At 47.9% G+C, this 17,574-nt stretch overlaps 1 protein-coding gene across 1 annotated transcript in view; it reads left to right on the forward strand.

The window, feature by feature from the left end:
- ZNF362 (zinc finger protein 362) overlaps positions 1-17,574 on the forward strand; it is a 34,404-nt gene that overhangs the window by 12,978 nt on the left and 3,852 nt on the right. Inside the window, exons 5-8 of the mRNA XM_003801266.3 lie at positions 2,522-2,849; positions 3,900-4,124; positions 16,049-16,127; positions 16,231-16,389. Of these exons, the coding sequence (XP_003801314.1) occupies positions 2,522-2,849; positions 3,900-4,124; positions 16,049-16,127; positions 16,231-16,389 (791 nt within the window). The remainder of the gene's footprint in view (positions 1-2,521; positions 2,850-3,899; positions 4,125-16,048; positions 16,128-16,230; positions 16,390-17,574) is intronic.

A 17,574-nucleotide genomic window follows, 5' to 3' on the forward strand; every position in this document is an offset into this window, starting at 1 on the left:
GGATTCGAACCCGCCACCTTAGGTGTATGTGGCTGGCGCCTTAGCCGGTTGAGCTATAGGCGCCGAGCCCAGATCCCATTTCTTAACCCTTTTTCTATACCTAGTTGTGCTGTTGCAGAGGAAGCAGTCACCAGATGAGGAGGGCCCAGTGAGCCACACTGAGCAGTTTGGACTTTACCCTTGGGCAGCGGGGAGCCATTGAAGGTCTTTAGGTCGGGGAAGGAAAGGCTCAGATTTGGCAAGGGGAAGCTGAGTCTGGCTGCAAGATAGAGACGGGGTTGTCAGTGGACAAATAAGGAAGCAAGGAGACCATCAGGAGAGGATGGTGGCCTAGACAAGGCAGGGGCAATAGGGCTGGAGAGAAGTGGACAGATCGAGGGCACACTGAGGAAGAAGGGTGGACAGGCCTTGGTGAGGCAGATGAGCAAGTCTCCCAGGGAACTGCCCCTGTGATGCAGTCACTGAAGGAAGAACAGCACTGGGGACTGAGGGGAGCTCAGTCTTAGGTAGAGGCCAGAGTGCCAGAGGGACATCCTGGCATAGTGTCAAGGGGTTGGAGCCACCCGAGGCCCTCCTTGAAGCCTGGTAGACAGACTTTCTTTAGGGGTCACTGTGGTAGGGCCTTCGTTCCTCCCCTGGCTCACTCCCTGCCGCCAGCCAGGCGCCTCTGCCTCTCCCTCCTTCTCTCAGAGACACACTCTGCACATCCCCTGTTGTTATGATTTTATTAAATTTATTTTTTCATTATAAAAGTAATATTAAAAAACTAATATAAGCATATTAAGGGAAATTTGGAAAAAAGAGATACTAACCCAAAAAATCACTCATAATCCCTAGTTCCCAGCTCAGAAGCTTAGAGAGCCTTTGGTCTATTTCCTTCCTTTTCCATATTTTTTGCTAGTTTTTTAATATGCATGTGTGTTTTGCTTGTGGTAGGGCTGTACTCACGACTTTAACTTGCTTTTCGTACTAACCATTCTATTATACATATATTTATTCATTTTCTGTTATGAGGCTAATACATCGTCATTATAGAAAATTTAGAAATTGCAGACAAGTTGAAAAGAGAAAAAAATTAGCCTTAGTCCTACTAATGTTTGAATTTTTATGTTTTTCCCTACAATTTATTGTATTTTATCCTTTAATCACACGAGTAAAAAATGGATGAATTTGCCCGGTGAAAGATTCAAATAATATAGAAGCAGGTAGACAAAATAAGAAAATCTCCTTTTATGAAATTTCTTATCCTTCCTTAGAGAGAACCACAGTTAGCAGTTCAATGGGTCTCTGAATTCCCTGTGTACTCACACAGATATTGTCCTCACACCATATGTAGGGTGAGTGTGTTGGGCTCATAATGTCTGTGATATGCTTTTCTCACCCAACAGCATATTTCGGCATCACCTCAGTCTTGGTTTAGTGGCTGTGTAGTCCTCCGTACTGAGGATGGACGTCTGTTTGCAAAAAAAAAGTCTGTCCCCTACTGAGGACAGTTATGTCCTATTGTGTCTGATCACAGTTTTGTACGGAAGGCCCATGTACACAGATCTTTGTGCTCATGTGGGAACATTTCTGGAAGCAGATTTGCTTAATCAAAAGTTTTTGTACATTTAAAATTTGAATGGCTATTGCCAAACTAGCCTCCATGAAGGCTGCACAAATGTACACTCCCATCACCAGTGTATGATACAAAACTTACTTTTTCCAATTCCATATTATTTTTTTCAATGCACAGATTTTTTGTTGTTTTTCTTTTTTTCTTGAGACAGAGTCTCACTCTTGTCACCCTGGGTAGAGTACTGTGGTGTGTCATAACTCATAGTAACCACAAACTTTTGGGCTCAAGAATTCCTCTTGCCTCAGCCTCACAAGTAGCTGGGACTACTGGTGTCCACCACAACTCACTGGGCTATTTTTTTTTTTCTATTTTTAGTAGAGATGGGATCAACTTGGCCTCCCAGAGTGCTAGTTTTACAAGCGTGAGCCACCATAACATTTCTAATTCCTTCATTTTTAAAAGAATAATTTTTGTTACAGGAGTTTTTACAAGTTCATTGTAAAAGAATTGCAAAGTATAGTTAAGGCAAATTAAAAAAAAAAAAATTACTCCTAATTCTACCATCTGCACCACATTTTGGCACATCCTCTCCTACTTATTTTTTCTGTGCACGCCCATGTAGTTCATTAAAAAAAAAATAACCACCTTTTTAATGGGCTGTTAAGGAGAGGAGGTTGATCACTGCGTACTGAACCCTTCCTAATGTTGCATATTTCAGTTGCCTCTGTAGTTTTGCTTGAATTATTTCCAAAGGGCCTCTGTTATCTAACTCTTAGTTTTAAGGTATGGAAGGGATCTTACACATACATAGACTGTTATTTAGTTACGCCTGGGTAATAAGGTATGAACGGGGAGGGGAGGTTCAGAGATCGGTGGCCTGCCCAAGTCACACAGCTGGGCAGGCAGGGACAGCTGCCTCTCCAGCTCCCCTCACCCCTCGACCCCCATCTGCATGTCTTACAGGTCTGGGGCTTTCCTCCCGGACTCCGGCTGTGAGCACATCCGAGTCAAGTGCGGGCACAGGCACGGGCACCAGCACCCCGTCCACACCTACCACCACCAGCCAGAGCCGCCTCATCGCCTCGTCCCCCACCCTCATCTCAGGGATCACCAGCCCCCCCCTCCTGGACTCCATCAAGACAATCCAGGGCCATGGCCTGCTTGGCCCCCCCAAGTCCGAACGCGGCCGCAAAAAGATCAAGGCAGAGAACCCAGGGGGTCCGCCTGTCCTAGTAGTCCCCTACCCTATCCTGGCCTCGGGCGAGACTGCCAAGGAGGGCAAGACGTACAGGTGGGGGTCGTAACAGGACAGGGTCTGGGTGGGCTTGGGACTGGGATTTGGGCCAGGGTTGCCCTAGGAGCCCATCAGCTGGGGCTGAGGTTGGGGAGGCCAGTGTCCAGGAGGCAGAGTCTCTTGGCAAATGCTGCCCACATCCTCCCTCCTGGAGATGGGGCTTGGAAAGGGTTTACTAGAACCTTAGCCCCTCAGGGTGGTCTGTAACTGGTAGTCACCCCACAGCCTAGGGGTGTGAGGGTCTGTTTCCTCGTACATTTAAGCAATATTCTCAACCCTGGCCACCTTAAAATCTTATGAAGATGGCTCGGCGCCTGTGGCTCAAGCAGCTAAGGCGCCAGCCACATACACCTAAGGTGGCGGGTTCGAATCCCCAGCCCGGGCCCGCCAAACAACAATGATGGCTGCAACCAAAAAAAATGGCCAGGCGTTGTGGCGGGTGCCTGTAGTCCCAGCTACTTGGGAGGCTAAGGCAGGAGACTCGCTTGAGCCCAGGAGTTGGAGGTTGCTATGAGCGGTAATGCCATGGCACTCTACCCAGGGGGATAGCTTGAGGCTCTGTCTCAAAAAAAAAAAAAAAAAAAAAAAAAATCTTATGAAGAGATTTCAGAAATGCTAATGCCAGGGCTATACCTCCAGAATTCCAAGTTGATTTGTTGAGAGAGTGTGGGGTTTGGAGAGGTAGGCACAGTGTTTTTTGGAAGCTTCCCAGATAGCTGTGCAGCGAGTTTGAGAACTACCTAGCATGGTAGAGCCTTCTCCCCTAGATCTGTGACCCTAGGCAATCCCTTACTGGGATCATGAGGCCTAAGGTCTTCCCCTGGAGCTGTAAATGCTCCCCATGATGTAAGAACAACTTCTCCAGATTGGAAGGTGCCCAGGCTAGGAGACTGACCCCCATCTTTCAGTAGGACTGGGCCTCCCGGGTCCTCCCAGGAAGGATCTGTCACAGGTCTGAGTTCTGTCTGACATAGAAGGTCTCCTTGAAAGGTACAGGCAGGGGCCGGGAGGATCTCCCCAGGTGTGAACCTGCCCCTTGCCCCGCAGGTGTAAGGTATGCCCGCTGACCTTTTTCACCAAGTCGGAGATGCAGATCCACTCCAAGTCGCACACAGAGGCCAAGCCCCACAAGTGCCCGCACTGCTCCAAGTCCTTTGCCAACGCCTCCTACCTGGCCCAGCACCTGCGCATCCACCTGGGCGTCAAGCCCTACCACTGCTCCTACTGTGATAAGTCCTTCCGACAGCTCTCCCACCTCCAGCAGCATACCAGGTGAGTGGTCTGCCTGGTGCAACCTCCCGCATCCTGTTTCAGCTCAGCACCTATGGCCTGGTGCATGGAGCTGGTGCAAAGAAGGGCAAGGACTTTCTCTAGGTGCCCTTTGCCTCTGGGGTCAAGACCAAATTTCCTTGCTTGGTATTTGAGGCCTTTTACGCCTTGACCCTTGTGGACCTCACTGGTCTCAGCTCAGCTTTCACTACTGCACTACTTTTCCACAGTTCTCTTCTCCAGGTCTGCACAAGCTGTATCCTTTACTACAGAAACCTTCTTCTTTTCCCTAATTGTCAGGCCATCTCCTATCCATTTCTCAGTCTAGCTTCCTCCAGGAAGCCCTCCCTGATCCTTCAAGCTGGGGAAGGTACCTGGCCTCTGTTCCCAGGGGCCCTGTGTGTGCTTGTCACAGTACAATCTATTAGGAGTTCTTGAAGGCAAGGCCTTGATCTCCTCCCTTTCCACATCCCCAGTGTGTGGCACATGATAAGCAGTAGGCATTTGCTAAACACAGAACCTCTGTAAGTTGACCACCCAAGGGACTGTAACAAATGGGGCGACATGTGGAGGTGGTCAACACAGGAACTGGGTCTACTATATTGATGATATGTACATGTGGTGCATGGCTGATCTGTGAAAATTAGGTCACCTTGAGTTGGTCAGTGTAGGGAGGTGGTCAACTATAGAGGTTCTACTTATTTATGGAATAAATAGAACTAGTTCTTTTTTCTTTTCCTGTAACAGAGCTATACTTGTTAATTTGTCTAGCATTAGCCTCTTTATGACTAACAAATTACAGAAGGCAGATTTTCTTTTCTTTTTTTTTTTTTTTTTTTGAGACAGTGTCTCACTGTGTTGCTCTGGTAGCGTGCTGTGGTGTCATAGCTCACAGCAACCTCAAACTCTTGGGCTTGAGAGACTCTCTTGCCTCAGTTTCCCAAGTAGCTGGGACTATAGGCACCTGCCACAACACCTGGATAGTTTTTCCATTTTTAGTAGAGATGGGATCTCACTTTTGCTCAGGCTGGTCCTGAGCTCCGGCGATCTACCTGCCTCGGCCTCCCAGAGTGCTAAGATTATAGGCATGAGCCACTCTGCCTAACAAATAGAACTAGCTTTTATAGAGCATATGATTCATCCATTTAACAAGTATAGGATGGACATAAAGTTTGTGTGTAATTTAAAATAGTTTACCTAGAAAATTGCATACAAACTTTATGTCCACCATGTGTATATATGTATGTGCACATATATATATGTGTATATATATATATATTTTTTTTTTTGAGATAGTGTCTCAAGCTGTTGCCCTGAGTAGAGTCCTGTGGCATCACAGTTTACAGCAACCTCTAACTCTTGAGCTTAAGCTATTCTCTTGCCTCAGCCTCCCAAGTAGCTGGAACTACAGGCGCCTGCCACAATGCCCAGCTATTTTTTTTTCTTTTTGGTTGTAGTTACCATTGTTGTTTGGCGGGCCCCGGCTGGATTCAAACCCGCCAGCTCTGGTGTATGTGGCTGGCACCCTAGCCACTTGAGCTACAGGCGCCGAGCCTATTTTTTTAAATAGAGATGGAGTTGCACTCTTGCTCAGGCTGGTCTCGAACTACTGAGCTCAAGCAGTCCTGTCTTAGCCTCCCAAAGGGCTAGGATTACAGGTGTGAGCTGCCAGGTCTGGCCATCCATTTAACAAATATTTACAGAGCCTCTGCTCGGTGCCAGACACTACATTGGGTGCTTGGAATCCAGCTGAGAACCAAACAGACAAAAGTCCCTGCCCTCATGGGCGACAGTCTCATTGATTATGTGAAAGGGCAGTTCAAAGGTATAAATGCTTTAAGGAAAGAAAAGTTTATTCACGGGAGTATAGAGGTCGGAGAGACTGGCTCAGTAGAATGACATAGGTATTTTAAAATACCAACCAAAGACAGCTGGGTGTTGTGGCAGGCTCCTGTAGTCCCAGCTACTTGGGAGGCTGAGGCAAGAGAATTGCTTAAGCCCAAGAGTTTGAGGTTGCTCTGAGCTATGATGCTATGGCACTCTACTGAGGGTGACATAGTGAGACTCTGTCTCAAAAACAAACAAAAAAATAAATTAAAAAAAACAAGCAAAGATGACCAAGATTGGAGTTCATTTGTTCAGAGGGGAGAAATAGATTTCTCACATGATGACTGTCATCTCCATGAGCATTGTCACATGTTTGCCGATGACAGCATTGTAGAAGTTAGGACTGAAATTGCTCTCGCTGTAGAGTTTGTGACTTGTAGAAAGAGATCAAGTTTTTTAGCCCTGGTGCGGTAGCTCACACATGTAATCCTAGCACTCTGGGAGGCCAAGGCAGGTGGATTGCTTGAGCTCAGTAGGTCAAGACTAGCCTAAGCAAGAGTGAGACCCTGTCCCTACTAAAAATAGAAAAAACAAATCAAAACAAAAACAACTAGCCAGGTGTTGTGACAGGTGCCCGTAGTTCCAACTACTTGGGAGACGGAGGCAAAAGGATTTCATGAGCCCAGGAGTTTGAGGTTGCTGTGAGCTATCATGTTGCCATGGCACTCTACCCAGGGAGACCAAGTGAGATTTTATCTCAAAAAAAAAAAAAAAAAAAAAGATTTTTCTCTCTTTTGGGGGCTAATTCTATACAGAAGTTGCCTTTTTAAAAATCTATTAATTTCGGGTTTTGTTATTTACGAGTTTATCTCCATCGTCCCTGTATCTTTTATCCCAGGGTGCAAAATGTTTCACCTCATCTATTTCTCCGACTTTGGGGCACGATGTGTAGATTTGATAGCAAGAGGCAAATGGCAGAATGGCATCAGGGGAAGGTCTGTTTTCTCATCCTTGTGCCTCCTAAGGCACAGACCTTACCACCTAAGTTTGCTTCAGCATTTTTTGATTTTGTTGTGACTTCGGTATTTTTTAATTTGGCCAGGTTTATATATACAGGTATGTGTAAACAAGGTCTTGATTAATAACATCCTGCTGATTGTATGGATCTTAAAATTGGGGCGCTTGATGTAACAAAGGCCTGAGAGTTAACTGTCAGGAGACTTTGTAAAACCCTGGCCAGGATTTTAATTGTGTGTGTGAAAAACGCTTATCATGTTTTCCGAGTTCCGGAACCTGGAACCGTGCAGTTGACCTCTGCCACAGTGTGCCTATACAGCCTGTGTAATGTGATGGGAACCCTCTTTTTAGAAAATGCTCTAGGAGGCTCGGCGCCTGTGGCTCAAGGGGCTAAGGCACCAGCCACATACACCTAAGGTGGCGGGTTCGAATCCAGCCTGGACCCGCCAAACAATGACGGCTGCAACCAAAAAATAGCCGGGCGTTGTGGTGGGCGCCTGTGGTCCCAGCTACTTGGGAGGCGGAGGCAGGAGACTCGCTTGAGCCCAGGAGTTGGAGGTTGCTGTGAGCTGTAAAGTCACAGCACTCTACCCAGGGGGATAGCTTGAGGCTCTGTCTCAAAAAAAAAAAAAAAAAGAAAAGAAAAGAAAATGCTCTAGGTTATTCTTGATCAAATGTAACAAGAATGGAAAAGCAAGTATCCAGTGTACTCATTACTAATATGAAGCCAGTAGACAATTTAATACATGCTCACATGCGAGAGAAACTCAGTTCAGTTCATCATGGGGGAGGAGGGAGGGAGTGGGTGTGCTCCAACTTAATGGGCACAATGTAAGGATATATGGCACACCTGGGGACTATATATATAGTCACAACTATAAAAGGGACTCTACCTAACAAGTGCAAACATTGTAACCTAATTGTTTGTACCCTCACATTAATCCGAAATTTAAAAAAAAAAGAGAAAAGAAAATCCCCTAGGTTGTCAGTGTTCCTGGACTAACAGGAATTAATGGGGGTTTTTACAAACTTCAAGGCTGGAATTCCACAAGCCATGAAGCAGGTCCAGTCTAGTTTCTGAGAGGCCTGGCACATTTGAGGACAGTCCTCATTTCTGACTATCTGGCTTGTCATTGTAAATTAGTAAATTAAATGAGATTTGTCTTTAAATGTGCCATTTCTGGCACAGTCATGGTTACAAATCTGATTTACCCAATTAGATCCTGTTAGGAAGATGGACAGATTCATAGTGAACTTGTTTACAGAACTAATGATCATAAAAAGAAAAGGGTCCGTAAAGGCACTTTGAATAATTTATAGCAATTATCCTGAGTAATTTTATAGATAAGGCCAATTATATATGTTGTTTTCAGTAGAATTATTATTTTAAAATTTCTTCTATAATTAATTAGTTTATATCTACATTTGTTTGTTTTGTTTTTTGAGACAGAATCTCACTTTCTTGCCCAGGATAGAGTGCTATAGTGTCAGCCTACCATGCAGCACCCTCAGACCTCTGGGTTCAAGTGATCCTCCTGCCTCAGCCTCCCAAGTAGCTGGGACTACAGGTGCCTGCCACAATGCCCAGCTATTTTTTTGATGTAGTTGTCATTGTTGTTTAGCAGGCCCAGGCTGGTTTCGAACCCACCACCCCTGGTATATAGGGCTGGTGCCCTAGCCACTGAGCTACGGGTGCCAAGCCTAGAGACAAAATTTTTTTTTTTTTGCAGTTTTTGGCTGGATTTGAACCCTCCACCTCTGGCATATGGGGCTGGTGCCCTACTCCTTTGAGCTACAGGCACCCCCCGAGATAAAATTTTTTAAAGAAATGTCCTAATTGGTGCTTATTATGTCAGTCTCTATGTAGTTCTTTGTCATCTTAAAAAGTGCACAAAAACATAAATATTCATTACATATTACATATTCATATATGTACAAAGTTAACTCAGAGAGTTAAACAACTGTAATTGTCACAGCTCGCAGTAACCTGAAACTCTTGAGGTCAAGCAGTTCTCTTGCCTCAGCCTCCTCGTAGCTGGGACTATAGGCGCCCGCCACAATGCCTGGCTATTTTTTGGTTGGAGTTGTCATTGTCGTTTAGCAGGCCTGGGCTGGGTTTGAAGCCACTACCCTCTAACTGGGTTTATGTGGCCGGTGCCCTAACCACTGAGCTATGGGCGCCGAGCCAGTATCCCTGTTTTTATATCAAATCTTTGGTGTTTCCCAGAAGCCATCTGGAAATTCCAAGAGCATTTGCATGTAAAGCCACTTTAGACAATTTCATTTTTCTGAATCAGGGGCCTGGATTTGAGAAAGGGAATAGTAGTACATTGTCCTACAAGTAATGTGGTACTATTACTCGTACACAGTAACAAGTAATAATAATGATCGAGGATGTTGTTTTCTTCAGAAGTCAACTTCATTCAAAAATAGCATTTAAGAACGTGACCCCCCCCCAAACAACAAAAAGTTAATAGGTCCTTGAAGGAGAATATTTTGCCAGAATATTCCTTGATCCAGGGATTACTCTCACCATTCCCGAGGGCACAAAACTTTCTCTCTTTTTTTTTTCTTTTTAGTGATTTGAGTTCATAAGGATAAGAAACCAAACAAACAACATAAGAGGATTCATTCTATCAACATTTGGAAGACAATTTATAAGTCACTAGGCACTGGGGCGTATAATTAAACAGATGTGTCCTAACCCAGTGGCAAAAAGGCCCAAATGCCCCAAAGCCCCAGAATTCTTTAGATAAACAAACAAAGGAAAGAAAAAAAAAACAATGCAAGGCTAAAGGAGTAACCAGATTCCAGATTCCTCGTCCTCTGCTATTGCTATTCCACTGAGACCCTTTACCACTTGTTTATTGCTGGACAGAGGACCAGATATCGGATCATATAATCAAATCCATCTTGCCAGTGTGACAACCACTAAGGAAGGGAATAAAGGTCATGTCCCAAACAAAGTCAGCCTGATGAGGCAACAGAAGTAGAATTAGAAAGGTAAGCAGGGTCCACCCTGGGAGCACCTCTGATGTGGGGAGTGGCGCTGGTGATGTGGAGCCCTGCGCTGGGCCCGCGGCGTGAAAGGAAGGCACAACAAGCAAAGAAAAGTAGGTGACTAAGTGTCGCCCAAGTCCAAACTTTAGCAGGATCAGCCCCCTAACTAATAAATACCACATGGATTTATAGAAAAAATAAACAGAATGTTTTCTGTTATAGTTAATCTGTTCATGGTAGAAAAATAGCATTTGTCCTGTGGAATTAGCATGGTTATTTATAAGGGTCCTCCTCCATATCCGTAGATATCACAGTGCAAAAGTCAGGGATTACATTGTTTGGGGGTAGGTTAGTAGGTTACAGGAAGGGGCTCTACGTTTTTCTGCTTGTGGAGTTAGTGCTCCATGGAGTGACTCTGGGTTTGTTCGTGTATTTGGGGTGCAAAGTATTTTTTGTTTTTGCTTTTCTTTGCCTGGCTGTGTGATGTTATGTACACTTGTGATAATGAATGCAGCTGGGGGCTGGGCGCTGTGGCACTGTAATCCTTGCACTCTGGGAGGTTGAGGCGGGTGGATTGTTTGAGCTCAGGAGTTCAAGACCAGCCTGAGCAGGAGCAAGACCCCATCTCTACTAAAAATAGAAAAAGTAACCAGGCATTGTGGCAGGCGCCTGTAGTCCCAGCTACTTGGGTGGCTGAGGGAAGAGAATTTGCGCCCAGGAGTTTGAGGTTGCTGGGAGCTATGCTGACAGCACGGCTCTCTACCCAGGGTGCAACTGGGGAAGGTGCCTTTTTATTTGTTTTCTCAAGTCTGACGATACATACGTGGTGGTAATAATGATAGTAACGACAAGTAATCCTCGTCAGAGAGCTCCTGTGTGCCTGGCCCTGCCCAGCGTGCTTCGACATACAAGGTCCCAATAGTCCTTGCAGTGTGAATTTGTATTTCTTCATACGAGATCATGAATTTGAAAATGAGGAATCATCTCAAGGAATTTTGAACTTTCTCTTTCTCTGCCATAGTTTGGGTTACAAAGCACGACCCGGCTGCAGCCATACAGTCTATATCGCGCAGATTGATACCTGAGAAGTGAACGTGGCAATTAATGAATCCTTAAGAATTTCATTTAAGCCTTGAATACCCTCCCTCTTTGTCATTCTCATAAGTTGTTCATCTTCAATAGAAATCAATGTATTGAAAACTAACACAGCAAAAAATATTTTATGAGCACCCTTTATATGAAAGTCCCTTGATCCTTATAATTCTTACAATCTTTATTATTATTCCCACTTTAGAGATGAGGAAACTGGTGCTGAGGGAGGCAAAGTCTCTTGCCCAGGGTCACCCGGGGAGAGGCGGCAGAATTGAGATCCAAGCGCAGTGCACATGCTCGGGAAAGCGTGGGGGGGGGGTCAGGCTCCAGGCGGTGCTAGCCGGGGGCAGAGGTGCGGCAAGAGAGCAGAGTGAGCCTTTGGAGCCCTTTGGGTGGGACTGGGGCAGTCCAGGGCACTGGCTTCAGCTCAGCTACCTTGCACTGCCTAAGGAAGAGAGTGAGTGGCTGGAATCAGGGTGAGCTTCTCATTACCATGGTGTGGGAGCCCGGGCCAGGTGCCTCCCTAATGGGAAGACACCCTCCAAAGTAAAGGATTCTGGCATTAGAATCGAGGGCTGGGGCTGAAGACCAGACCTGTGTGGCCAGGAAGAACTGCAGCCTCTTCAGTTTCATCCAGTAGTTGCTCCTTGAAGCTTTTATGAACCAGACCAGCACTGGATGCCGCATACAGGGACAAGTGAGTGGTGAGAGGCAGGCCCCTGGGAGGGTGGTAGGTGTGGAGACTTCCATAAGATGGGAATAGGAGATGAGGTTGGGGTGAGTCACCTGGGTCATGGACTGAAGGGTCCATGGCCCTGCCTGGTCAGCAGGAGAAGGGCATTCCTGACCGGGGGGTACAGGGGGAGGACAGTGTGAGTACAGGCACAGGGACTTGCTGGGGGGCTTCCCCTGACTTGGGGAGGTTGGCAAGATGCCTCATTGGGGAGCACAGTGGCAAAGGAGGAGGCTTCAGAAACCAAAGCAGAATGTGAAGGGCCTTCAAAACTGGGGAAGGGGGTTTGGACTCTATACTCAAAAAGAGGGAGTCCATGGGGTCTGCCAGGCAGGGCTGTGACAAGGTCAGCCCCCTGAGGCTGCTGCCGTGGCCAGGGCCAGGGAGGGGGCTGGGCAGTTGCTGTACTTGGATTGGAGGTGGCCAGAGGGTGACCTGCTGGTTAAAGGGGCTTGGCCATGTCCCTGAGGAAGGACTTGCAGTATCTGGAGGACCATCTGTCAGCCAGTCAACAAACACTTCAACGAACTACACCTGTGGAATGGAAGTCACTGATTCCGTGGAGCACATTTGTCAGTGACTGACTGCAGAGAGGAAGAACTCGCTTTCCTTCACCCAAGCTATAGCTCTTTATGGGGTCTTGTCTGGGCTAAGCCTATGGCAGCCAGTGACTGGGATGCTGGTGGTGAGGCCAAAGGAGTTCTTGCTTGGCCTTGCTTTCTATGTGCTGTCAAGACAACAGTGACCAAACGCTGACAAAACAAATACCTGTGCGTGGACTTCTGGTGCTTAGAGGATGGGCTGCAGCGACCCCATCCTAGTCTGGGGAATCAGGGAAGGCTGTCCTGATAGAGGGCTTTTATACTGAGAACAGCAGTATGGGTTTTAGCCAGATATTCGCTGAGGGACAGGTGTGTCTGGTGAAGGGAACAGCCTCAGCGGTTCTCACCCTGTGGGTCACGACCCACAGGAACTGTATTAAACGGCCACAGCATTAGGAAGGTTGAGAATCACCAGCCTAGATAAAGGAGCAGAGGTAGGAAGGAGCTCAGACTGCAGAGGGGGTGGTATGAGGCCAGCGGGGCGGGGCTTCAGGGCAGGGGAGAGGAGTGACTTCAGCAGAAGACTGCGAGGTGGAAGTTGTGGGTTCTTTTTGGTTTTGTTTTGGTATTTTCAGAGAAGAGGTCTTGCTGTGTTACTCAGGCTAGAGTGCAGCAGCATCATAGCTCACAGCAACCTCAAACTCCTCGGCTCAAGTTATCTTCCTGCCTCAGCCTCCCAAATGGCTGGGAGTATAGGCTTGAGCCACTGCGCCCAGCTAATTTTTAAAATTTTTTTGTAGTGCTGGGCTCTCACTATGTTGTCCAGACTGGTCTTGAACTTCTGGCTTCAAGCAATCCTCCTGCCTTGGCCTCCTCCTGGGATTACAGGTGTGAGGCACCACACCCAACCAGTTGTGAGGTCGTGAAAGTCCTGGGGACCCTCAGACTCCTCTGTCACCCTGGAGTGGAGTGAGGATGAATGAAATGGAGGGGATGCTGGTACCAAGTGGAGTTGGTTCAGATGACCTTTGATGGGTAAATGTAGAGAGAGGGCGTAGTAGCCTGAGATAATGTCCCCAAACAGGTGGCATCCAGGAATGTGTAGGTAGAGGAAAGGTTCTCATGACTAGATTAGCCCAGTTTCTCTTGGCATAGTTTGGTGCAGTCTGTGGGCTAGACCCTGGGCTTTGCTCCTGAGATTGGGACCTGTCTCCTCTATGGGGATTTCCCATTCAGTAGAGGAGAAAGGCATGGGGGTGGGGCAAGAGTCTACTGGGGTCAGCACTGTGATGAAGAGCCGTCATGTGTGGGAGTTCTGGGAGCATTGGGGAGCAGCATGCTCAGGGAGGCTCCTTAGAGCCTTGCTCAGTGAGAGATCAAGAAGGGGGAGCTGACAGCAGGCAGAGGCACACAGCCAGGGCAGAGGTGTGGCAGGGAGAACAGTCAGATAAGGACACCAGATGTGGCCCGGTGCAGTGGCTTACGCCTGTAATCTCAGCACTTTGGGAGGCTGAGGCAGGAGGATTGCTTGAGCCCAGGAGTTTTAGATCAGCCTGAGCAACACTGAGACCTCATCTCTATAAACAAACAAAAAAAATTATCCAGGTGTGGTGGCAGGCACCTATAGTCCTAGCTACTCAGGAGGCTATAACTGGAGGATTCCTTGAGCCTAGGAGTTTGAGGCTGCAGTGAGCTGACTAGGCCACTGCACTTCAGCATGGGTGGCAGAGTGAGACCCTGCCTGAAAAAAAAATAAAAGAGAGAGAAAAAGAGGAGAAAGAGAAAGAAATAGTTCTCTGACGAGGATGAAGGGTATGTAGGACCAGGAAAGTGAGGCTGGACACCCCGATGAAGGCCTTGTATGGTGTGTTGTGATGGCAGCCAATGTCATGGGCTTATTGACAGCAGAGGGTGCTTTTAATCAGCACCATGTCCCCCTATGTTTAGCACTGGGGCCTGCCTATAGGGCCTTTGTTTCCTTGATATTTGTTGATGGACAGAGCAAACCCAGTCAGCTGGATGGGCCAGGGCTTCAAAGGACCACACCATTTAGCTGGACCTGGGTTTTCCTGACATCTAATGGTTGTCAGCAAATTAGGCAAATGAGGTGCAGGCCCAGCCAGCATGCTCTTGCCTACCAGCTTGGCTGGGGATGCGGGGCTATGCCGGAGCAGATGATTCAAGAGAAGCCCAGGGAGACAGGGTGAAGGCCAGAGTGTGGGCAGCAGGGAAGGCTGCTGGTCATGGGCGCCAGGCACCTGAGGTCTACGTGCAGAAATCTCATCTCTCAGGCTGCAGCTCTGGGCTGCTGGACAAGCACCATTACCCAAGGTCACCTTCTCCATGAAGTCATCCTCTGGCCAAGGTTTTAAAACTGTACCCATCCATGCCCCCAGCACTCATAGTCCCCTTCACCTCGTTCCTCCACAGCATTTATCACTTTTAAGTGTGTGATTTATTTACTTACTTTGTGCTTATTGTTTGGTTCCGCCAGACAGTGTTTTTTGCCTGTTTTGTTCACTGGTATGTAACAAGTAGCTAGCATGGTGCCTGGCACTTGGGGGCCCATTGTAATAAATGTTGAATGAATGAATAACAACAACACTGGGAAATGTTTACTGAGTGCTGACTATGTGCCAACTCTAGGCTAAGCCCCCTACACATATTATCAGATGTAATCTTCACAAAGTCCAGTGAGGTAGGGCCTGTATTTTTACACCCATTTTACAGATGAGGAAACTGAGGCTTGGTAATTTGCCCAAAGTCACCCAGCTAGTAAACAGTAAAGCCAGTATGAGAACTCAGGAATTAAGAGACACAGGCCTTCCTAAGAAGGACACAGAGGAGCTGAATTTCAGGGAAACAGTGCCCTGCCTTCTCTGTTACTCCTGGACATGTGCCTGACAAGGGGAGGGGACAGAAAATAAGAGTCCAGGGCCAATGAAAGGGAGATGACTCCTTCTTAGGGAATGAGGCAGATGAGCAGGGAAGGTCCCCATCAAAGGTGTGAATCTATGTTCTTTCCAATGGGTGGTCTGCAGGGTGGGGGTTTTAAAAGAATGCAGTCAGGCTCGGTGCCTGTGGCTCAAGTGGCTAAGGTGCCAGCCACATACACCTAAGGTGGCGGGTTCAAATCCCCAGCCCGGGGATTCGAACAACAATAATGGCTGTCAAACAACAATAATGGATAAACAACAATAATGGCTGCAACCAAAAAATAGCCCGGCGTTGTGGCGGGCGCCTGTGGTCCCAGCTACTTGGGAGGCTGAGGCAGGAGATTCGCTTGAGCCCAGGAGTGGGAGATTGCTGTGAGCAGTGAAGCCATGGCACTCTACCCAGGGGGACAGCTTGAGGCTCTGTCTCAAAAAAAAAAAAAAAAAAAAAAGAATGCAGTCAAAGCAAGCACCCTACAATTAGTTGGAGGCCTAGACTGCTAGTCTCAGTGGGTGCTGGCGGTAGGTTAGGGGGGCAAGGAACTTTGGGGAGTGGGGAGGCTCTGATCAGACTAGCAGTGGAGGTTAGAGAAGGCAGGAAGAGATGGTGGCCTTCCATGTCTCCAACTCTTGCCTGGGGCTAGCTTTTGGCCACTGTGGAAAAGTGGGTAGAGTGGGGATATGGAAGGTTGGGGCCCAGAGGTATGTCCCAGGCTAGCCGAGGCCTGGGATGGTCTAGGGTATGTGTCAAGGATTTCCAGCTCACTGACCTGCCCCTTGCAGAATCCACACAGGCGACAGACCCTACAAGTGCCCACATCCTGGCTGTGAAAAGGCTTTCACTCAGCTGTCCAACCTCCAGGTGAGTGCCTGCCTGCCCCTGACTGTGGTCTCCCTCCAAAGCAGGATAAGAAGGTGGGGCGGGGAGCTCTGCCCATCTTGTGACTTTGGTGTGCTCCCTGCAGTCTCACCAGCGCCAGCACAACAAGGACAAGCCCTACAAGTGTCCCAACTGCTACCGGGCCTACTCGGACTCCGCCTCCCTGCAGATCCACCTCTCAGCCCACGCCATCAAGCACGCCAAGGCCTACTGCTGCAGCATGTGTGGGCGGGCCTACACCTCGGTGAGTGCCAGCCGCCTGTACGAGGCCTTCTGTCTCTTCTCTGGCCTCCTCTTCCCCTTTTCCAGAAAGGGAAAGTGATTCTCCAAGATCACTGAGCATGGCAGAGCCAGGGCTTCTGCTTCCCACTTACGCTTTTGGCTGCCCGTGGCTGAGCCCCCAGCCTCCTGCCTGCCTTTAGCCTGGATTCCCAGGGCCCTGGAATACTTAACACAGAGGCGGGCACCTTGCACCCTGCTTTCCAGGGCCAGGGAGAGAAAAGGGCCGCCCAGCCTGAGGGGAAGTTGCAGTCCCCATCATGGCCACTAGGCGGCACAGTGACTTGGCATAGAGTTACCCTCATACCTGGAAAGGAAGAGCTCTAAAAATAATATTCAACCCCAACTCCGGCTGGGAATTTTTGGCACCCAAAAATGCCTTTGAGCACCCTTGTGTTCTTCTGGTTAATCAAATATTCTGGTTGACAGAATCCCTGTTCCCAGCATAAAGGTCACTGAGCCTCAATTTCCTACTCTGTGGAAAGGATTAATTTACAGGGCCTCTGGCTGGCAGACTAGTGCCTAACCAGTCTGACCTAGTGCAGTTCATTCACTCAGTGTTTGCTAAACCCTTGTGCCCAGCTCTTGGGAATCAGGAGGAACCAAACAGATGTATTTTTGAGACAGGTATGAAATAAGTAACCACACAAAAGAGTATTTAATGGTAAATTGTGGTAATTTGACCAAAGTGGAGTTTCTCAACCCTAGTCCATATCAACATTATCGTAAGGAGGCTAGGATATTAAGCGTCCTCCATGAGATGCCAGTAGCAACCCCTCCCTAAGTTGTCACAACTGAAAATGTCTCCCGACATTTCTAGATGTCCCTGCAGGGTAAAATTGCCGTGATTGAGAACCACTGCTCTAAAGAAGAGTATGCTTTGAAAGACAGCAGTGGGGAGGGGGACCAATGGAGTTGGCAAGGGGGATGGCTCTACAGAGGCCACCTGGGGAAGGACCATTGGGTGGAAGCCCTGAAGGATGGTTAGGTGAGGGGCAGGAAGAGGGGGAACAGTGAGTGCAAGGTGGAACAAACTTGGTATGTTAAAAGAACTGATGGAGGCTCGGTGCCTATAGCTCAACCGGCTAAGGCGCCAGCCACGTACACCTAAGGTGGCGGGTTCGAATCCCCAGCCCGGACCTGCCAAACA

This window comes from Otolemur garnettii, unplaced genomic scaffold, assembly GCF_000181295.1.
Source record: "Otolemur garnettii isolate 467f Iridium unplaced genomic scaffold, OtoGar3 scaffold00204, whole genome shotgun sequence".
Lineage (NCBI taxonomy): Eukaryota > Metazoa > Chordata > Mammalia > Primates > Galagidae > Otolemur > Otolemur garnettii.